At 38.3% G+C, this 23,209-nt stretch overlaps 1 protein-coding gene across 1 annotated transcript; it reads left to right on the top strand.

Annotated features, from left to right (window-relative positions):
- The first annotated feature begins 20,654 nt into the window (after positions 1-20,654).
- On the top strand, positions 20,655-22,001 carry LOC108518281 (structural maintenance of chromosomes protein 2-like). Its single transcript, XM_017856540.1, has 2 exons — positions 20,655-20,823; positions 21,530-22,001. The coding sequence occupies exons 1-2, from the start codon at positions 20,707-20,709 to the stop codon at positions 21,704-21,706; spliced, it is 294 nt and encodes a 97-aa protein (XP_017712029.1). The 5' UTR covers positions 20,655-20,706; the 3' UTR covers positions 21,707-22,001.
- Positions 22,002-23,209: the final 1,208 nt, after the last annotated feature.

The following is a 23,209-nucleotide window of genomic DNA, read 5'->3' as shown; positions in this document are numbered from 1 at the left end:
GAGTGGGGACACAGTCAAACCATATCATTGCCTAATTGTATTTTTCTTCTTGCTGGATTATTAAAGGGCCTCAGTATCATCTTTAAATGTTATTAGCTCAATAAGAATGAGAATGATTGTGAGAATATCAACATTAGATCAAAGAAGTGTTTTGCTTCACTTTGTTTCACATGATGGGACTGTATCTGGAAGGCATGATAAAAGAAGGGTAGCCCATTTAATTATACATCATAAATTGTTATCAGACATCTGGAATTAGGAAAAGTACCTCAGGAATTACAAGGGCCAGCACAAGTGAAAAAGGCTTAATTGAGACCATGAATTTGGAAATAGCTAAAGAGGCAGTTTATCTTATTGCTATTAACTCTTCTAGTGTTGTTATGCTCTGGACTGGCTTGAATCACATAAAAATGGTGCTAAAAGGTGCAAAAAATCCATGTTTTATGAGTAGAGTTTATTTATTTGATATTCTGTTACATACATTTGGGAGCTAGACAAATCTGAGTTCAAATCCCAGATCTGCCATTTGCTATGAGAATCTGGCCAAGAAAGTTCATCCATCTCTAAAATAAGGATAAGAACACCAACCTCCAAGTTTTTTGTAAAAATTAACTTAGGTAAGATACCTCATACACATAGCAGTTTGTAGTACATATTAAGCTTTCAGCAAGTGGTAATGATTACCACCATTAAAATAATAGTAATAACAACATTTTTCACCCCTCTTTGCTTTCTCAAACACTTCTCTAGATTCTAATCAGACAAACTTACCTTGAAAGCAGACATCAGCAACCTGGAATATTGTGGCAAAGGCAGCCCAGAAATTGTCTCAGACATTGTACTCCCAGTGTCTTCCACTGACGTGCAAGAGTGTGCTCAGTGTATCCTGGGCAACCTTCCTCTTCATACCACCCTCCTACCACCGGGTCTCCTGAGTCCTCCTCTCCTTCCAGCAAACCCATCCATGCATACCATCCTCTGCCCTGCCCGTGTTACTCCTCCTCTCACCCTCTCCTCTTTAATCAAAACTCTCTTTCCTTCAGGATGGTTATATCCTTTGTGTGATAGGACAAAGTACCATCAGTTTCCTCATCAGAGAACTGAGAGAGTAAATGAAAAGCTCCCAACTGCACCAAGTCCTCAGGTGGCCTCAGTAAATGTGAGTGCTCATCCCTCTTGTGTAAGATAGGAGATCCGTACAGGTTTACCTCTAAAACCCTGGGATTACACAGAAATTTACAGCAAAGTATGAGACCAGGGTATAGTTGTATGCTGGCAGAAGAGTTTTCTTCACCACTTTCTCCCCAACCCACCACACCTCAACTAATCTTTATTTGATAGACTGTGTGATATTTAAAGATACCTGGAGAAACTGTGTCACCACCCAGCCAACAGACAAAAGACAAATCACTATCAAAATCCTCACCAGCCCATTTCCGAATAGTGGCTGGCCCTGCTCCCCATACAAATATTATTAGAGTATTTAAAAATAGGGTTAGCACCTTTTAAGGATGTTTGCAGACAGTCCAAGAAAACATAGATCAGCTTCATCCTGGAGGGACCCTTGACCAAAAGCTGTGACCTCAAGCATGACAGGCTTTTTTGAGCAGAACTAAGAGCAAGATGGGCACTCCATAACTAAGAGCAGTGTGGGTACCCCAGGGTAAGTATTCTGGTAACATTTGCTGGATTCAGGCTGGAGTGGTGACCTGATCAAGAGGTGGCATTTGCCATTAAGGCTGATTTGGAATTTGATGGGCTGGTTTGTCAAGCAAGGGACCATCCAAGGGACTGATGGCTCCATGAGAACCCAGTAATGGAATTATGTGCCCGGGATACACAGCTGGCAATTATATTCTCCACAGATCACTTCAGGCAGCAATAAAGTGCTTTATAATGTATTCATTCATTTAAATACAGTCAGTAGTGATGTTAGAATGGTGTTCCTATCAAGAAAAGGCAGAACTGCATTTGAGAAGGAAAAATGTGCTTTCTTAAAGAGATTATTTTAGAAAACAAATGAATGTACACGAGCAATTTCATTAAATCATAAGTCAATTTGGCAGGTGATCCTAATAGGCTACTGGAAAAGGGGCAATTAGAGCAATTGAAACAGTGGAAACAAATGAGCTACAGGTGTGCCTTCTTGTTGTCTCTGTTGTCATTTGGATTATTACAGGCTATGTCAAATATATTTTGAAAAGTTTGTAGTGTATCATCCCAATTATTATATCTGGAGTGTCTAGAAAGCATTGACTAGTTATATGATAGGCAGCTTAAGAGAGGAAACATGGTTTCTGGGTTGTTCTCTCATAGACTCAACAGCTTCTTGATACTTCCCCTTATCCCAAGGCTGTCCTCCCCTCCTCTACCCAGGGAGGAGATGAGTCACACGGGGAAAGAAAAGGACTCCTAATGCAAGAGAAAAAACACTGAGATAACCCCCAGGGAGGAGTGCTGTCCACAAGGGACTGTGCTGATGCTCATAAAGAAGTTAGACCTGTGAAGGGCACAAAGCTGCATCCCTAGACTTGACCTCTTGGCAATATCAAAAAATGTTGCATCTTTTAGGATGATGTGCATTTAAAGTTAACTCATAACCTTCCTCCTCCATTCCCAAATTAGCCTCTTTTTTGAACTGGCCTGTTTCATTAATTTAATTAACACACATTTATTGATACTTTACTATGTGCCAGGCACTGTATTAGGTGCTGAGGATAAAGCCATTAAAAAGGACAAAGTCTTGTCCATATACCCTTACATTCTAGTCTGAAAAAATGACTAAATATATGATATATTGTCAGGAAGGATATAGTCAGGGAAGTCTTTCTAACCAGGGTACATTTTAGCCATCTCTAATAGCTTAAGCTCCCTATCTCTATGAACCTGCAAGAACTTTTAAGGAAACGTAACATTTTAAAATATAGTGTATTAATTGAAAATGCCCATTTTTACAGGCATAAATGAGTGGAGAGGGCCAGGTGGGGGCTGAAAGTGAAGAAGCAAGTGAGCTAGGTCTCTGGAGGAATGATGTTCAGAACAGAGGAAATGACAAGTGCAAAGGCCTTGAGAAGGTGTGATGCTTGCTTTGCTTAAGGAATAGCAAGGAGACCTGTGTGGCTGGAGAAAAGTGAGCAAGGTGGGATCAGAGGCAAGGCATGTCTCCCAGTTATTATTCCCCTCCAGGTTGGAAACTGCAGATAAACTACAGTATCTTTTACTCCTTCCACCTTTCTTTAATCCAGCTACATTTGGTTATCTTTTCTAAACGATGATTCTCTAAAATCATCCCTTCCCTACTTCTCCTTCCTCTCTCAACTTAAATCAGGCTCCAGTCACTTTATATCCAGATTATTCATGAGCCTCCTAACTGGCTTTCCAGCCTCTTGCATCTTCAGTTGCTCCAATTACTTTACTAAGCTTCCAGATTAATCTTCCTAGAGCATTGCTTTTATCACATCTTTTCTTTCCCTACATAAAAATGGCTTAGCTTTAGCTGTAGGATAAAGCAGAAGCTCTTTAGCCTACCCCCGCCTCAATCTGGACCAAATCTCATCACCCTATGACTCCATTCCCACCTTTCCAACTCCAGTGGCCTCCCTGCATTGTGCCATACTCGGCCTAATCACTCTCAACCTTGAAGCCCAGACTAAGACACATGTTAGCCTACACTGGGTGACCCAGCCAGGTGTGACCCAGCCAGGTGTGACCCAACCAGAAACAGACTGTCCCCTTTCTTGAACAGTTGGAGCACTAAGTCACACATACACACATACACACAATCTACTGCTTAATATACAGTAGATATAAGGCCCACTGCTTCCCTCTTTAGTCCTGGCTCATCAATAGACCAAATTAGACCAAATTCATTGCAACTGGGAGCCATGTCTTAACCATCCTGTACATTATTTGAGTCCATATATGTATATGCCATAATCTACATAATACGTGGATGATAAATATTAACAAAGAAAGACTTCTGGGTTGTCAGGCATTGAACTGGGTAGGAAAAAATGAAATAAAATTACCATATTGTGTCCTTGAAGCCCTCTCTTTTTTGTAGGGAAAAGGCACTGTTTAGTGCAAGATCATCTTCCTCTTAATGGGAGAAATAGTAAGGTCAGAAACATGGTCATAAAAATCTTGTTTAGCTTGTCCCCTATGTTCAGTAGCTAGTTAGCTAAGTAGCCAGCGATCTAACATATTTATGTTAATCACTGAGCATATGTAACTATAAACTCTCTAGGGAATATTATCAACTTGGTAGAACCAAATGTGGAAATGTGGGCACCTACACGGGCCTCTAATATGCAAGGCTAAAAGATCTGAAAAGCCTTATAAAAGTGAGAACAAGATACATTTCTTCAATCCTCCAAACCACTGTCGAAAGCTGGGCAACAGCAATATTTTGTCCACACACAGAAAGTTCACATGGGTACAATAAAAACATAGCAAGGTTCATAAATCCTGCTTTGTTATGGAGAAAATATAAAAACTGCATTCTTAAATAGAAAGGTTTTCAACAAGAGGCTAATGTAAAATTTCTTTTCAGCTTTGGATGCCTGATGGTCTTGCACAGATTTGCCCAACAGAGTTGAACTGTCTGGACAGTGTTTTATGTGGCTGCTTTCAAGTTAGCACCTGCCAGTTTCTTTAAAGTCCTGTCTTTCACAATAATAATCACAATACAGTTAAAAATAATGGATGCAGGAATTCTGTATTCCATTCATATTCACTTGCTTTCAGCAGGATGAAGCACTTGAAGGGAAGGGGGTGCATCTCTCCTCTCGCTTTCCACCCACCTTTATCCTGGAAATTCAGACTGCCCTGGTTGCTATTCACATGAAGGTTCAGTACAAGCCTTGCTCATAGCAAAAGAAGGCACAGGCCTTACTTGACATTATACGCAGAAGCCCTGATATCCTCCAGGACCTCCTACTGGCTGAAGCCTAGAATACCACTATGAGTGCAATCTCTGCAGCGCCCTTCCTTCTCTGTGAACTTGCAAGAATTTGGGGAAAAGATAATACTTTAAGCTGTAAATTAAATCTTAATGCAAAGTTTAAAATCCTAGTGTTTACAGGGCTAGATAGGAGGAGGGGACTAAACAGCCCAACTCAACTCCAGCCAAATGGATTCATGTAACATGGGGCCAATGCTACTAGGCCTTCTGACTTTAAGAGAAGCCAGAAACCCAGATATTTGTGTGAAATCACCCAATTTTTAAAAATGATGACAACTGACTGATTTGTTAAGATGCTGTACAAATCAAACCAAACCCACTTTCAGGCTAGCAGCGAAACATGTTTGCAACCTTGCTCAGCACAGCCAAGGCATGAAAGAAGAGGGGAAAAGCTAGCACCCACCTGGTGGCAAAGGAAGGAATGTGGGGGTGGGAGGCTCTAGGAAGAAGCCAAAAGTCTGATAGTGAGTTGAGCAGCTTTGCCAAAGACGAGCTCTGCGGCAGCTTACCTGTGCCCCAGCATGGAGAGTGGAGGAAGGGACCAGCCACACAGCGATCCTCTGGAAAGACCTCCAAGCAACGACTTTGTCCATATCCCATCTACTTCTGTTCTACCCTACTATCAGGCCCCCATAATGACTTTCATGAGTCCTAGGCACTTTTGCCTTCACTGGTGCCTTCCTCCCTAAATATATAAAATATTTTCTGGCTATGCTGGTATAAAGACAAATATTATTCAGGCTAGATCATATTCATTTTTTCCTTATGATTTTAAAAGACATTAAAATATTTTCTTAAGTCCCTGAAAATATCACGGGCCTTAGATCCTGGCCTATTGAGCCTAAAGGCTAAAGCTGGCCCTGCCTCCAGCTGGGTAGTGCTTGACTTCAACACGGGATGAAAACTCTCGTTACTTGGCAGCTGATGTTTGTCACTGTAAATACGGCAAATCAGTCACCATGTTGGGAGGTAACTATAATATTGTGGACATAGCATGGGCTGAAGTCAGACTGCAAAAGTTCAAATCCCAGTTCTGCCATTTACAATTGAAGTGACTTTAGACAAATCATTTAACTTCTCTGTGGCTTGATTTCCACAACCATGAAACAGGAATGATAATAGTACCTACTTGAGAATTGCTATGATGATTAAATGAGATAATACATGGAAAATGCTTACAATGGTACCTAGAAATAGTAGAAAATAGACGTTAGCTATTTCTGTGTTCTGTAGTTTCCCCACGACTGATTGATTTTATGGTTTTGGATAATGATACAATTATTGAGTTAACACATAAGTACTCTTGAAGAGCTGACCCTTTTGAGGTCTTGAAGGCAATAACTTCATTGTGATTTCTTAAAGATAATCTAATTGCACAAAATTCAACAGAAGGATGAAAGTCCATGCAGGCTTGCCTCAGCTAGCTTTTAGTTATATCTTACATTCTTCCTGTTAACTTCCTGAGTGCCCCCATTTGTCTATAAAATAAATTCAAAGTGAAGACCTGAGCATAAAACCTTGTCCAGGGGGTGGGGCGTGGTGACTTACGCCAGTAATCCCAGCACTTTGGGAGGCCGAGGCAGGCGGATCACTTGAGGTCAGGAATTGGGAAGCTGAGATGGGTGAATCACTTGAGGTCACTGAATTCAAGACCAGCCCAGCCAACATGGCAAAGCCCATCTCTACTAAAAATACAAAAATAAGCCCGGCATGGTGGCATGCACCTATAGTCCCAGCTACTCAGGAGGCAGAGGTGGGAGAATCGCTTGAATCCGGGAGGCGGAGGTTGCAGTGAGCTGAGGTTGCATTGCACCATTGCATTCCAGCCTGGGTGACAGAGTGAGGCTCTACCTCAAGAAAAACAAACAAACAAACAAACAAAACTTGTTCCAGGGATTCTAAAGAAATGTGATCTTTCAATAAATATGCTTTGTATTCATCAATAAAGTGCCTAGCAGCTTTCAAAGCTCAAACATTATATAATGAGATAACATACTCAAAGCATCCAAAGACGAGAGAGAATTTTTTTTTTTTTTTTTTTTTTTTTTTTTTTTTTTTTTTTTTTTTTTTTTGAGACAGAGTCTCGCTCTGTCGCCCAGGCTGGAGTGCAGTGGCCGGATCTCAGCTCACTGCAAGCTCCGCCTCCCGGGTTTACGCCATTCTCCTGCCTCAGCCTCCTGAGTAGCTGGGACTACAGGTGCCCGCCACCTCGCCCGGCTAGTTTTTTGTATTTTTTAGTAGAGACGGGGTTTCACCGTGTTAGCCAGGATGGTCTCGATCTCCTGACCTCGTAATCTGCCCGTCTCGGCCTCCCAAAGTGCTGAGATTACAGGCTTGAGCCACCGCGCCCGGCCTGACGAGAGAGAATTTTAGAAACCTTCATAACACTGGGAGGCCCCAGAGTGTCAATCTTTCCTATTGTACCAGAATAATTATCGCTAATGATCTGCTATGATCCACAGAATTGCAAGGCAGAAGAGCCTCTCTGACCATTCTTAGTGGCTGAAGACACTAAGGCCGAGAAAATTCAGTTGTTTCCTCAAGGTCACATAGATTAGTCTCCTGTTTCCCTCTGTGGCTACCCCAGCCATTTCCGTTATTTTTTTATTGTTGTTTATACTGAGTTATTTAAATCAAATCTATATCTTTCATGCTAAAATTGTTGCAGTTAAAGATGGTTACAGACTTTTGTGCAGATTTTAAATATCTTTTGGTGGAAAAAAGAAAACAGAAGTCAAAAAAGTACTTGTTGAGCCGGGCATGGTGGCTCCCGCCTATAATCCCAGAACTTTGGGAGGCCGAGGCGGGTGGATCACCTGAGGTAAAGAGTTCGAGACCAGCCTGACCAACATGGAGAAACCCCATCTTTACTAAAAATACAAAATTAGCTGGGCGTGGTGGCAGGCGCCTGTAATCCCAACTACTCGAGGTTGGGGGCTGAGGCAGCAGAATTGCTTGAACCCAGGAGGCAGAGGTTGCAGTGAGCTGAGATCGCGCCATTGCACTCTGGCCTGGGCAACAAGAGCGAAACTCCATCTCAAAAAAACAAACAATAAAAAACAAAACAGACAAAAAAGTACTTGTTGAATGAATGAAAGTTCTTTAAGCTTTTCTGTCCTTTTTTTTTTTTTTCAAAGACAGCGTCTTACATTCCCACCCAGGCTGGAGTGCAGTGGTGCAAACACAGTTCACTGCAGCCTCAACCTCCTGGGATCAAGCAATCCTCAGATAGCTGAGACTACAGGAGTGTGGAATGTGACACCACGCCACCATGCCGGCACCCCCTGCTAATTTTTGTTTGTTGATTTTTTTTGTTTGTTTTGTTTTTTGTTTTTTTTAAGAGATGGGGTCTCGCTATGTTGCCCAGGCTGGTCTTGAACTCCTAAGCTCAAGCAATCTGCCCGCCTTGGCTTCACAAAGTGTTAGAATTGCAGGCTTGAGCCACTGCACTCAGCCTAAGCTTTTATTTTGTACCCTCTGTGATCTCATTGTTGAATTCCTCATCATTTTATAAAGTAGAAGGAGGAAATGGAGACTCTCTTCTATTATCCTGTTCTTGGTGTACATATAATCCATATGGTTCATAACCACATATGGTTGATGTGTTGAGAAGGCATGAAGTATTTATATTTCTAAATGTTTAAAAGATTACATTAAAATGAGTGTTGTTTGATTCCAAAAGACTTGATGAAAATGTATCCAAAGCCACATGATTTGGTGATTCCTGAAGACAAGAATAAGGGAGGCCATTTGGAATCTCTGGCTAAGCTGAGCCTACTTTCCTTGCTCTTTCTACACAGTGTACTTTTAACTGCTCCAAATTGCAAAGAAACAAAAAACAAAACACTTATTCTCATCTAATCAGGAGGAAATGGCATAATTTTAAATCTCTTACATCAGCTAAGAACAAATGCATTTTTCAAGACACATATTTACTATTTACAGTTCCCATTCCAAAAAAAATCAGCAAATATCCCTCGTGCATTTGCAAAATACTGTAAAATCACTAATTCCTCCCAATAGCATTGATAGCCCATTATATAGCAAAGGTGCTAAAGAAAGAGGCATATTATAGAATTTTATGTAACTCAAATTCTATTCTCTTATTGAGTCCAGTGAGCCATGCTGCGTTCCTAATGTTCACATAGATGTCTGAATCTTTCTTTGGGCCAAAATAAACCAATTGGTTGCATCTGAAATAGCTGTTTTGTTAAAAGTTGGAGTCATTCATAAACCAAATGGCTATTTCCTTATAGTAAAGAACAAAACTGATTCCTAACCTATGCTCATATATGATTTTCAGTTCTATGGGCCCAAATGCAATTCCTGAACATAAGCCATGTCAGCACTGAGTGCTTAATACAGGCTAATATATTCGCTTTTTTAAACTGGACTATTTAGTCCATTAACATTTAATGAAACAATTTTAACTGTATCCACAAAACACTCACAATGCCTTTCCATCAACTCCCTAAAGGCAAAACAACATAAATTTAAGAGAAAAATAACATGAAGCTTTAGTAAGTGCAAATGATTTCTGTAGAACAGGTTAAGTCCTGAATTTCTGTCTCAATACAGTCCACATTTGATTTTTACTACAAAGATGAACCCAAACTGGCAATTACCCTTTGCTAACCCTACCAAATAATCTCAGCATGAACACATTGGCATTCCTCTAGCTACAATGTAATATATATAGAATTAACACATAATTTCACAAAGAGTCTTAAAAATCCATTGCAAAATTATGCTGTAAAACATTTTCTTTTAAAATACCATGTTAATCCTTTTCCCTTTATAGAAGTCTCAAAGTAAAATTATATTCATTTTGCCTTGAATAATTAAGATCTAGAAACCAAAGTCCTTTACAGAGATTCAACTGTCATATTGCCACAGAGAGATATACACAGAACACAAGTAAATCAAATTGTTCATTCATTTGTGCTTTATTGATTGTTACCTTCAGCACATAAATACACTAGTTTAAGCTTATGCTCGTTCTGAACCTTAAGTCTGAATCTTTTTATGAATACATTTTTTCCAAGGTCTATTTTGAAACTTCTGAAGTAGAGAGAAGTAAAATTGGCCCCTTATTAAGCTTTTAGAAAATAAACTAACATATTCTTATTCATATTTCTTAGTAGATGCCACTATCTGGACAATTCTATACATCTAACAATCTACATTCACTCTTCCCAAATTTGATCCCTTTGAAAATAGCTCCTCTCTCCTCAATAAAAAAAATAAAGAAAAGCTACTAACAGCCCCCCTCAATTAAAAAAAAAGCTACAAAAACATGGACTTGTAGCAATATTTTTGGTAAACTTATTTAATAACCTAATGATTAAAAAAAGTGGTCATATATTTTTTAACACCTGTCTTGAAAGACCTCAAATGGCAGCTTCAGGGATTTGAATACCTTTGAGAAACCTGAACATCTAAAGGAGTTAGTGGGACTGATGTGGTCGAAGCTCAGAACATTTGACGTGGCAGTTGTAGAAGTTGTAAATGTACCACAGTAGGAAACAGCTTTCCATGGACTTCAAAGCAAACGACAGTTAATTATCTAGCTTTCAGGAGCAGCATGGACTTCCCGTGACAGCTGTTAGGCGAGGACACATGGTTATCTCCACAACTGAACATCAGCCTTCAGATTGTGTCATTGTTCAGTTTGGATCTCATTGGAACGAAATGCTTAAGGTCTCAGCTTGGTTCAATTCAAATTAGTCTAAGAGTTTTCCCAGATGGTTTCTCAGCACAAGCTTATTTCTCACCCCAGAGCCTGCGCTTTGCCATCACCTCAGAGCCCCAGTCAACATGCTGTTTGCATATGTTCAAGCTCCATTTTTAATGCCGTGCATACGCTATCCATTTGAACTTTCTCCTCCCTATCGTTACTGATTCAACCTGGTGGTCTTATAACTTGGTGAGAAAAGAAATGCTTCTTCTTTAGGAGCATTTTTAATCTCTCTCTCTCTCTCTCTCTCTCTCTCTCTCCTACTTCCTTTGTCCCCTCCCCCTTATTTTTTAACTGACAGAGAAGATTGACGGTTTCTGCCTTGTGCTTAACAGGTGGAATGTCTTAGGGTGTTCTCCATGGCTGACCAAATACAGTAGGCCCAAAAATTATTTGACTTGCATGAATCCGAGCAGGGCCTGGCATGTTCACATTTTCCCAGAGCATCCGCTTCTATCTATAACCTCATCATGGCTCCAGATCAGCCACGTGAAAATTCCCAAAGTAACTGAGTTTATTCCTGGCCTCCCTGATACCACCTCCAAATCAAGGGTTGTGATAAGAATTGTGTAATTTTTTGTATCTGGCACCTTTGTAAGATCGTGAACTCATCTTTCCGGAACAACATCAGGTAGTCCATAAACATAAGATGTGTGCCCTAAAAGAAAGAAGACAAAAAAAGAGTAAAGTATATATTCCTCATATTCCTTTGATGACACCTGCTGAAGATAGGAAAGAATAAAATTTGAAGCGGGGGAAAATGAGAGATAGAGTTACAGAGGTCAGAAAGCTAATTAGGAAAGAGTTCAGAGAAGGAAAATTGTTTCAAAAAAGTAAAATTGACAGACTGTTTGGTATGACCTAAACTAACTTTATTCCTTTTAGAAAATTTCCGACTTTAGATACTCTAAGTTGGTGAAGGCTTGCTCTTAAAATTGGAAAGTAAAAAAAATTAAAAAAAATTAAAAACCACACACTTGAACCAAAATCCCCAGCAATTGTTGACCTCTTACTGCCCTGTGTTTCTAAGCCATTCACTTCAATCAGCCACATACTGTTTCTTGACATGTCCGGAGTCCCTAATGAGGCCTTGCTGATTTTGAGCAGTTGGTAACTATGTGCAATATATGCAGAACCATCTTCTGGGGGCTTCAGGAATCCAAGGCTCTCCTTGTCCCTCTATCTCCAGGAAACAAATATTAAATGCTTCATCATTCTAGTGTGCAAAATGTTTTCAAGCTGCCTGTAAAATCTGTGATGTCAGCAATTTGGTTAAAAAAATTATACATACTTATTAATTATGTTTAAACCTGTTTCCTTACATTTTTCAGTTCATCTTAAATTAAATGCTGAGCAGAAACTGGCTTTGTTTCTTACAGCCAAATTACACAAGAGGCATAAATCTTTAATATCCTTGGCTTCCTTTACTTTCTTCTAGAAAGGTCTAAATGCCTCTGAAAAACATGCTGGACAAATTCCCAAGATGCCAGACTGCTTGCCAAAATACTCAAAGTGATAGGCCACAGCTGCCTCCTTTCTTCCTAGGAAAAAGGTACAGGATACTGGATACTCAACAAATTTATGATTGCCAAACATTCAGGCTCTGCATTCTAAGAAGATGGTAAGTAAACCATGTTAAAGCAGACTGCTTCATATGAAGAGTTTGCATAGTTGACCAGGCCTAGGTTTTCTGGTCTTGAATGAAACAACATTCAACAAATCAAAAAGCTAAAATGAAAACTTATTTCAAAAATCATGTTGCCCAGACATCAGACCCATAAATGCTCCCTACAATCCCCTACCAAGTAATCATATGTCTGAATACCTCTGGGGCAAATAATTTATTCTGTGTTAAAAAATAGTCTAGTTATACACACGCAATTGTAATTCATATTAGACAAATAGATATCTCTATAATATGTAAAGAGCTACTATACCTCATGAACAAAATTCTGAGTACAACAGAAAATGAGCAAGGATATGAAAAGAAAAGAAATATAAATGACTCAAACATAAAAGAGGTAGAAGATATACTAAACTTCACTAATAGAGAAATGTAAATCAAAACTTCACTGAGATAACACTTTTCAGATATTTCATATGTTACTATCATGAGTGTGAATTTGTGTAAGTCCTAAGGGGAGTAATTTAGTAATCAAAGTAACAAATGCACATATGCTTTTACATACCATTTCAACTTTTAGAAATTTGCACACATGCAAAATGATCTATGCATATGGAAATTATTGTTTTTATTTAAAAATCTATTAATGGCCTAAGATGATCTGCTATTCATTCACAGTATATTGAGGGAGAAGGGGACATAAGTCTCCATGTGTATTAGTGAAGAATTACTTTCCTTCAGTATGCCAGTGACATCGACTTCTGCTTGTATCCAGCACATGTACTTTCAGGGCCTCATTTGAGAGGGATTAGAAAAGATGATCCCAAGGTTCATTACAATCCAGATTTAGTGATTCTGTTGACTGCAGGGGTTTCGCCTGAAGAGCCGAAAACATGCAGAGAGAAAATATTACTGTTACCAAACCTCTAGTTCACAACAATAGGAAAAGTACTCTCTTGTGGATTGACTCATTTGATCCTTAGAATAACCCAGTCCTGAAACTTCAAGGTGAAGGTGAGGGTGAGGCTGAGGTTGAGGGATGGCTATTGTATACAATGTTTGGAAACAAACAAACAAAAAAGTGTTTTGTTTTTCTTTTCCTTGGAGTGAAAAAGACTTTCTTTAGTGCATCCAGAATTACTGCCCCATGTTAAAGATGATGAGACTGAGACTAAGAGAAGTTAGAAAATTTCTCAAGGTCATTTCACTAGAAAGTGGTGTGTCCAAGTAAACTCAGCTGCTTCATGGAAATCTGAGTGCCATGCAGAAAAATCCACAGAGTTTGGAACCTCAGAGATACTCATTACCAATGTAAGCAGTCAGTATGTCAATAAGCTCCCACCGTCTGCTTCTCCGCTCTATATACAGAAAATGGCAAAATGAATGGGGCATTGGATATTGCCCCATATAGAAGATAGATGCGTGCATAGAGGAAGCCTGAGAGAGGCTCCATCCAGCCCATGGGCAGGCAGAGAAGGAGTGAGGGTGGAGGGACAAACAGCAAAGGCTCCAAGGTCCTGAAAAGTCATTCTCAAAGGAAATGTGTTGTTTCACTCCCAGTAATTCTCAAGTAGATCTCAGAATAGATTCTACTACTTACTCTTGGAACCAGGGAAGGGTCATCTGAATAAAGGCTTAATGATTTATTGGAATATCTTAAACTCCTGAAATATCTTCATCTGCCTGAAATTCCTTTTACAGAGAATAAAAATATTTTGCCTACAATTAAAGAGAAAAATAAGTTCTGGTTGAAAGAGAACAGATACTCATTCTGAGAGCTAAATAGTATCAGGCACAGTAAAGAATAGGTATTACATATATAGTTTCATTTAATCTTTCCAACAGTCCTGTGCAGGAAATATTATTAGCTTCATTTTGCACACAAATATGCTGAAACTGAGAGGTTAAGAAACTTTACTTTCTATGTGAATATGTCTTTTATGAGCCAGTGAATAGACTCTATGTCGAGTTATTTTCATCATATGTAAGTACACATAGTTTTTGCTTGAAATGATTACTGAAGATTTTTGAGAACAAACTTCTTAATAAAGCAACATGTTTTCAGAAAACACATTGATTGAGGCCTCACTATTTTGTGCATAGAGCAATTATAGTAACATTGAATTCTTGGAACCATGAATAGCTAGTGCTGTTGTAGCCATTCATAAATTTCTTGAAGAGGTGTTAATGAAGAAGTGGAAATTTACTCAATGCTTGTTCTTAACTTTTAAAGGGGTATTTAAAGTATATAATATATATATGTGGCATCTTTTAAAAGTAAGGTGATAATCGCAGCACTTTGGGAGGCTGAGTGGTGGAGTCACTGAGGTCAGGAGTTGAGACCAGCCTGGCCAACATGGTGAACCCCATCTCTACTTAAAAATAAAAAAAATAGCCCAGGCGCGGTGGCTCAAGCCGGTAATCCCAGCATTGGGGAGGCCGAGATGGCGAATCAACAAGGTCAGGAGAGTCGAGACCAACTGCTAAACACGGTGAAACCCCGTCTCACTAAAAAATACAAAAAGCTAGCCAGGCGAGGTGGCAGCGCCTGTAGTACCCAGCCTACTCGGATGAGGCTGAGGCAGGAGATGCGTAAACCCGGGAGGCGGAGCCTTCGCAGTGGCTAGATCCGGCACTGCACCCAGCCCAGCGACAGAGCGAGCACTCTGTCTCAAAAAAATAAATAAATAAATAAATAAAAATAAAAAAAATAGCCAGGTGTGGTGGCGGGCGCCTGTAATTCCAGCTACTCAGAAGGCTGAGGCACAAGAATCACTTGCACCAGGGAGGCAGAGGTGGCAGTGAGCTGAGATCACACCACTACACTCCAGCCTGGGCAACAGAGGGAGACTCAGTCTCAAAAAAATAAATAAATAGATAAAATAAAATAAAAGTAAGGTGAGAACAAGTGACTTTTTATTATCACACACAGATCAATATGGTCTTTGAGTTGTAAAATATTTCCTCACTTCTGCTTTGTGTTACTTGATACATGCTTCTGATTGCTTTCACTTTTGGTTCTGATGAACCGGTAAGTTCTTTACTTTTGGAATTTCTTGTGATAGTAAGATAAATGCTTAGTTACAAAAATATTTCATGTTTCTTTCTGTCAAATTATTGAGATAATTTTGTATTTGGGTTTAAACTGATTTAAAAAGTTACTGAAGTATTCACCATGTTAATCTCCATCGGCAAGTATTTAGGAATCACAGTCTGTTAATATCTATATTCTAGAAACAGATGTGCAATCAAAAGTTTCAGAGCTTGTGAATAGACTAACTCTATACAGCACAGGCTAACCTTGAGCAGAAAATTTTTTTCCTGCCAGTTTGCATCAGGAAAACCCCTTCTGCAGCTCAGGATCTTCCTTGAATACTACAGAGCTGAAAGTTGTCACCAGAATTTGATACTACACCATTCTATTGCCAAACAGGGTGCTACAGCCAAAACAGTTTGGCCACTGTTAAGCACTACCCAGCTTTTGGCTGGGCCAAAAGCTTAGGAGCAGTGACAGTATCTAACCTTATTGGGCCTATCAAAAAATCAGCATGTGAACTCTTTGGCAAGTTCTGCTGGTGTCAGCCGAGGGCAGCACTTTCTGGAAGCAAGTGAGTTCTACCACAGGGAGTGAGACAGAACTTCCCAGCCACAGGCCCTGAAATGGTACTCATTTAAACTTCTGGTGTGTTAGGCTAGAATTGGATTCACCAAGAAAGTGTGAGACCACCGTATGTGAAACTCACAGGGCATATCTATAAGAAAGGTACTAAACATCCTTGGGACATATGGAAGCACCTCCTTTTATCAAAGATATCACTTCTGACAATCTGTCTAACAGACAACCTGGACAAATTGGTTTTGGAAAGAAACAGCATTTGCCTAGAAAAGGTGTTTGGCTGCTTTTTGAGGTCAGGAGAAATATACTTCAGAAGGTCAGAGCCCCTGCAGCTAGTAGTTCCCAAAGACTCTGCTCAGTTGGTAAGGACAGCTGTATGTGCGCTGGCTGTTTCTGACACAACCAATACAGAGAGCACGACCTGTTCCCTGCCTGCAGAATCTTCTGGATTGGAGGATTAAAAGTTAAATAATCAAGAGAATCAGAGAAATAATCAAGACTGATGAGTGACGTTTAAGGTGAAGTTTTAAATAAGGACAAAACTGGAAGACAGAGGTTAGCATATGAATCTATATCCGTTTAGGATTTGATTTTTCTTCTTTGGAAATTTTAGGACATTTTCCTTATATTTTATTTGTTTCAAGAAGATGGAAAATTAGATCCAAACTTTCAGGATTAAAATCAATAAACTAGTATGTGATTGTCTTAGCTTTAAAAGATATGAAAAGAGTTATTTGGGGCAGTATTTCAATATAGAAATGGACTCTTTAACTGACTGTAAGAAAGGGATGGGACAGGCCATTTTTATGTACTTCTGAATTATTTAATTATTGAATAGATAATATTTTAATCAATTAAGAATAAGTATTAAAAGGTCTATGGTGAAAAAATCTTCCTCCCACCCTTGTCCTACTCCCCACAAGTAATAATTTCATGCATAAGAAAAATGTATATATAAAAAATCCCTTTACCCCTCTTTTTTCATGCAAATCACAGCATCCTATACATCTTGTTATGTGATACCTTGCTTTTATTGATAAACTTTACTTTTAGAGCATTTTAGGTTCACAGCAAAGCTAAATTCAAAGTACTATACTTTATAATACTTTATAGTTCCCATTATACCTTGTGTTCCCACTTAAACATAGCTTACCCACTATCAGCTTCCCTCCCCAGAGTGGTACATTTGTTTTAGTTGATGAACCTACACTGATTGGCACATTGCTATCACCCAAAGTCCATAGGTTACATTAGATTTCATTCTTGATGTTGTACATGCTGTGAATTTTGACATGTGTATCATGATATATATTCACCATTATAATATCATGCAGAATAGTTTTATCATCCTAAAAATCCTTGTGTTCTGCCTATTCATTCCTCTCTCCCCCAGCCCCTAGCAACTACTGATCTTTTTGTGGTCTCCATAGTGTGCCCTTTCCAGAATGTCATGTAGTTGAAATCATCCAGTGTGCACCCTTTTCAGATTGGCTTCTTTCACTTAGTAATATGAATTTAAGTTTCCTCCATGTCTTTTCATGACTTGATAGGTCATTTCTTTTTAGTGCTGGATAATATTCTATAATCCAGATGCACCATAGTTTGTATATCCATTCACCCATTCAGTTGGAAGGGCATCTCAGTTACTTCCAAGTTTTGGCAATTATGAAAAAAGGCTGGTGATATGGTTTGGCTGTGTCCCCACCCAAATCTCATCTTTAATTCTCATGTGTTGTGGGAGGGACCTGGTGGGAGGTAATTGAGTCATGGGGACAGGTTTTTCCCATGCTGTTCTCATGATTGTGAATAAGTCTTACAAGATTTGGTGGTTTTAAAAACTGGAGTCTCCCTACACAAGCTCTCTTCTTGTCTGCCACCATGTGAGATGTGGCTTTCACCTTCCGCCACCATTGTGAGGCCTCCCCAGCCACGTGGAACTGTAAGTCCAATAAATCTCTTTCTTTTGTAAATTTCCCAGTCTCAGGTATGTCTTTATCAGCAGCGTGAAACTGGACTAATACAGTTGGTATAAACACTTATGTGCAGGTTTTGGTATGGACGTTAAGTTTTCAGCTTATTTGAGTAAATACCAAAGAGCATGACGCTAAATCATATGTTGGCCGGGCGCAGTGGCTCAAGCCTGTAATCCCAGCACTTTGGGAGGCCGAGACAGGCGGATCACAAGGTCAGGAGATCGAGACCATCCTGGCTAATACGGTGAAACCCTGTCTCTACTTAAAAATACAAAAAACTAGCCGGGCGACGAGGCGGGCGCCTGTAGTCCCAGCTACTGGGGAGGCTGAGGCAGGAGAATGGCGTAAACCCGGGAAGTGGAGCTTGCAGTGAGCTGAGATCCGGCCACTGCACTCCAGCCTGGGTGGCAGAGCAAGACTCCGTCTGAAAAAAAAAAAAAATCAGCTAGAGGAAAAGAGATATACTATATGCTAGTGAACAAAAATAAAAATGTCTTTAGACTTCTTGTTAAATGCTACATATGTAAGCCAGAAGTCTGGAACATCCATAAAGTGCTGAAAGTAAAACATATCAACTAGAATTGTTTCTTTAACAGAAATATTCTTCAAAGTGAAGGCAATATGAATACTTTTCAGACAAAAACATCTGAACCATACTACAGGTTAAAGGAAGTTCTCAGGCAAAAGGAAAATGATACCAGATGGAACCTTGGATCTACATAAAGGAAGGAAGAGTGTTGGAAAATAACATGGATTTGGAGTTCAGGAAAGTTTCTTCCAACCTTACACAGTGATTCAGAAAGTCAGCATAGTGATAGAAATCTAAAAGGTCATATGTCCTCACGTCTTACCTATAGGATAGCCAATTAATTAAAACCTCCTAAAAGAAGGTTGTGAATGAATATTCACATAATTGAAATTAGTGATTAATTTAGTAATTGTTTTTTTCTCCGGCATGGTATATAATCCATAGGCTTTGAATTGTTCTTCTGTGTCCTGTAATACCATCATGTAACCCTTTTTTTATGTATGTAGAAAATATAGACACCTGTTAATGTTCCTTATGACCCCTTATATCATTTTTATGAGTAGAAATATATTTTATATTTTTATAAAATTTGTAAATAAGAATAAAAAATACAGCACCTGCTGCCTGTTCATAAAAATTGAATTCCACAGTTTAGTTCCCAGTATCTTTAGCTATATTTGCCGAAGCCCTAGAAAATGTTTTGAGGAAAATAGAAAATGTATGCTTCTCTTCTTACTGGGACCTATAAATTATTTCCATAATTAAGGTGCTATAAAGTTATTTTTAGATATACCACTATCCAGCATGGCAGTTAAAAAAAAAAATTCTGCTATGCTGAAGGGTTAAAGATTAAGTTTAAAACTCAGTACTTGAGGCACTCATCACAGAGAAAGACAAACTTAATTTTAGGTTGGCTGAATGACTTTAGCTCCCTTTTATAGAGGTGATTAACAGTCTCACTGTGATTTCATTTTGATGATACTGTTTTATTTATTTATTTTTTTTTTTTGCTAGGAATTTTTCTCTGCTTGTGCACACATTTTTTCCCTACTTATATATTTCTTAATAAATAGCCCTATTAGAATGCGCAAGCCTTGGACCAGGCACAGTGGCTCATGCCTATAATCCCAGCACTTTGGGAGGCCAAGGCGTGTGGATCACTTGAGGTCAGGAGTTCGAGACCAGCCTGGCCAGCATGGCGAAATCCTGTCTCTATTAAATAAACTGCAAAAATCATCTTGGTGTGGTGGCATGCACCTGTAATCTCAGCTACTAGGGACATTGTGGCAGTAGAATTGCTGGAACCTGGGAGGCAGAGTTTGCAGTGCCACTACACTTCATCCTGGGTGACAGAGCAAGACTCTCAAAAAATAAAAAAGAATGCAGCAAGCATTGAGTTGGCTATTCTAGTACTGTATGCCAAGATGTACTTGAAGTTACAGAATATTACAAATGCTACTCTAATGTTTAGTCTAATGTTAAGTAATTATAAATATTTTATATTAAAATAAGATATTTTATGAATTATTTTTAAGGAAAAAAAATATTTTTAAGGAAAAAATATTATTATGATTCTTCATACCAGATTAGAATAAGCTGCAGTAAGCTAGAAGAGAACTGAAAATAGTGCTGTGGAACCTGAGATTAGGTGTAACTATGAATTTTACGTAAGATTGTTTGAATTTTTGGCAGTGATGTACTTAGAGTAATGGGCCATCATCCATACAACTTATTCGCAAATGGTACCAAAAATAAGAGATTGTGTGTGTGTTTTTGTGTATATATGCATACTTACGTAAGCGTGTACATTATGAAAGTTTGAAAAATGACATCTCACCCAGTTACTGTTACCAAGACGATAGTTATTGTCTTAAATAATGACCATAGCCCTTACTCACCTGCTACCTAGGCTCTAATGAGCCAACTGGGGAAGGAAAAAAAAAGAACTTTCAAAACTAACATGATCTTAAGAGTAGGTGCCAAACGTAATATGGCAGTATTAAAATTGTCTGAAAATAGCATGCTTCTGAAAAGAGGAAAAATGGAAAGCCAAAATAAAAAGTATTTTAATACAACATAATTGTTAAAGTTTGAAACTCAAGATTCTTTTTTTATATGACTACCTTTCAGATAAATCTGTATTCACAATAATAGGATCACATATTTGCTTCAGTGTTTTGATAAGTGGTAAAATCAAATTTTTATGGCTTTTCTTCTACTGACTTTTTCTTAGGTCTTTAGTGGCCTTGTCATTAATACTGTCAATGCTCCTCTTCAAACCTGCTCCAATTTATATCCTTGATGAGGTAGATGCAGCCTTGGATCTTTCTCATACCCAAAACATTGGACAGATGCTGCGTACTCATTTCACACATTCTCAGGTAAGAACCAGAAAAAAAAAGTCCCAGTAATAGTTTAATTAGACTATTTTTCTAAAACCATTCTTTAGTAGTAGTCAATGTTAGTAAGATATTTAGGGTTGATAAATACTAAAGTATTGTATATTTATTTAAATAAACTTATGTTTAAATAGGTATAGAAGGAAAAAAGGTTCACTCTCCTTTTAAAGAAAGACCTAGGCATTAAAAATGTTGGTTGTAGCATGAGGGAGATTCCAATTTAGTCATAATACAGAATTAATTTAGGGTTAATACAATTGTCTTCTCTAGTTAGCTGCCATAAAGATGTACAAGATGTACAATCAAAACAAAACTGTCTCAGGAATATTTAACTCAGGTATCAGAAAATCATGTGACACTTGATGGGGGAATTTAATTTCTCATGGCTAAAAAGTCGAACAAAGCCTCTGAAGCTAAGAACAGTTTGTTTTTATTACAGTGTTGCTGTAGGACCTGGGGCTGCCAAATATGCTTGCATAAATTATGCATTGTACAACTCTGGGGACTCCACTCATAGTTAAGAGACTTCTAAAACAATTTGGACAGCTAGTATTCATTTAGGTGCCTCATATAACTAAAGAAATAAAATCAAAATTATCTCCAAACAATTCTTATGCCCAGTGTAAAGGAGTAAACTTCAAGTATATCACAAAAAGTTTTTTTATACTTTTTTTCTTTTTTCCTTAAGTTCATCGTAGTGTCACTAAAAGAAGGTATGTTCAACAATGCAAACGTTCTTTTCAAAACCAAGTTTGTGGATGGTGTTTCTACAGTAGCCAGATTTACTCAATGTCAAAATGGAAAGATTTCAAAGGAAGCAAAATCCAAGGCAAAACCACCCAAAGGAGCACATGTGGAAGTTTAAACTACAAGTTTATTTCTTCATCTTGACCTGTTTTTTTAAACATAAACTTTTAAGGACTTGGGATAAGTAATTTGTTGATATAAAAAAATTAATGTTACTATGTTACTTAACCCATGTTTTCTCTTTATATAATCACTTATCACTTACAAATGAGCATATATTCCTAATCTCTTAACCAGTCTAATTATGGTCCAATTATTGTGATTGTGATTTTATGCATATCATCAAATGTTTTTTTCTTATGCAGGTCTTTTATATATTAGGAATCCTGAGATACCCAATTCCATATNAAAAAAAAAAAAAAAAAAAAAAAGAGTAAGAAACTACCAAATTGTCTTCTAATGTGGCTGTATCATTTTACACTTCCACCAACAATAAAGGAGAGTCCCTATTTTTCCACATCCTCATCAGCATTTGGTGGTGTCAGTGCTCCAGATTTTAGCCATTCTAATAGGTATATAGTGGTATTTTATTATTGTTTTAGTTTGCATTTCTCTGATGACATATGATGTAGAGCAACTTTTCATATGCTTATTTGCTGTTTGTATATCTTTGGTGAGGCACCTGTTAAGATGTTTGGCCTATTTCTTTAATTAGGTTGCTTGTTTTCTCATTGTTGGGCTGTAAAAGTTCTTTGTACATTTTGCATACAGTTGTTTATTAGTTATGTCTCTCACAAATACTTCCCAGTCTGTGGTTTGTCTTTTCATTTTCTTGACAGTGTTCTCTGAAGACCAGAAAGTTTTATTTTAATGGGGTCTAGCTTATCAATTCTTCCTTTCATGCATTGCGCCTTTGGTGTTGCATCTAAAAAGTTATCATCAAACCCAAGGTCATCTAGATTTTCTCCCATGTTATTTTCTAGGAGTTCTATAGTTTTGCATTTTACATTTTTCATTTGTCTGTGACCCATCTTGAATTAATTTTTGGGAAGGGTGTAAGATCTACGTCTGGATTCTTTTTCTTTTCATGTATGAATGTCCAGTTGTTCCAGCAGCATTTCCAGAAAATAATATCTTTTCTCTATTGTATTGCCTTTGCCCCTTTGTCAAAGATCAGTTGACTATATTTATGTAGGTATACTTTTGAGCGCTCTATTCTGTTTCATTGATCTATGTGTCTGTTTTTGTTTGTTTGTTTTTTGCCAATACCACACTGTCTTGATTTAATAGTAAGTCATAAGTCTTTTAGTCAGTCCTCCAACTTTATTCTCCTTCATATTGAGTTGGCTATTTTGGGTCTTTTGCCTCTCTCTGTAAACTTTAAAATCAGTTTGTTGTTACAAAATAACTTGGTGAGATTTTGATTGGGATTCCATTGAATTTATAGATCAAGTTGAGAAAAATTGACATCTTGATAACATTGAGTCTTCTTATCCTCTATAGTTGAATATTGTGTTGCCACAGAATTCAAGAGTTCAAATCTTAACCTTCAAAGTGACTGTATTAGGAGATGGGACCTTTTGGGAGGATATTAGGCCACGAGAGATCAGTGCCCTTTATT

This window comes from Rhinopithecus bieti, unplaced genomic scaffold (assembly GCF_001698545.2).
Source record: "Rhinopithecus bieti isolate Rb0 unplaced genomic scaffold, ASM169854v2 scaffold_42565, whole genome shotgun sequence".
Classification (NCBI taxonomy): Eukaryota; Metazoa; Chordata; class Mammalia; order Primates; family Cercopithecidae; genus Rhinopithecus; species Rhinopithecus bieti.
Note: the sequence above shows the minus strand (reverse complement) of the source record. Positions and strands in the feature narration are given on the sequence as shown.

What these genes read in the sequence shown, in the direction of transcription:
- LOC108518281 (XM_017856540.1), top strand. Translation starts at nt 20,707, where the DNA reads ATGCTCCTCTTCAAACCTGCTCCAATTTATATCCTTGATGAGGTAGAT. An exon ending in CTCATTTCACACATTCTCAG is followed by an intron (nt 20,824 to 21,529) that starts GTAAGAACCAGA and finishes TTTTTCCTTAAG; the next exon opens with TTCATCGTAGTGTCACTAAA.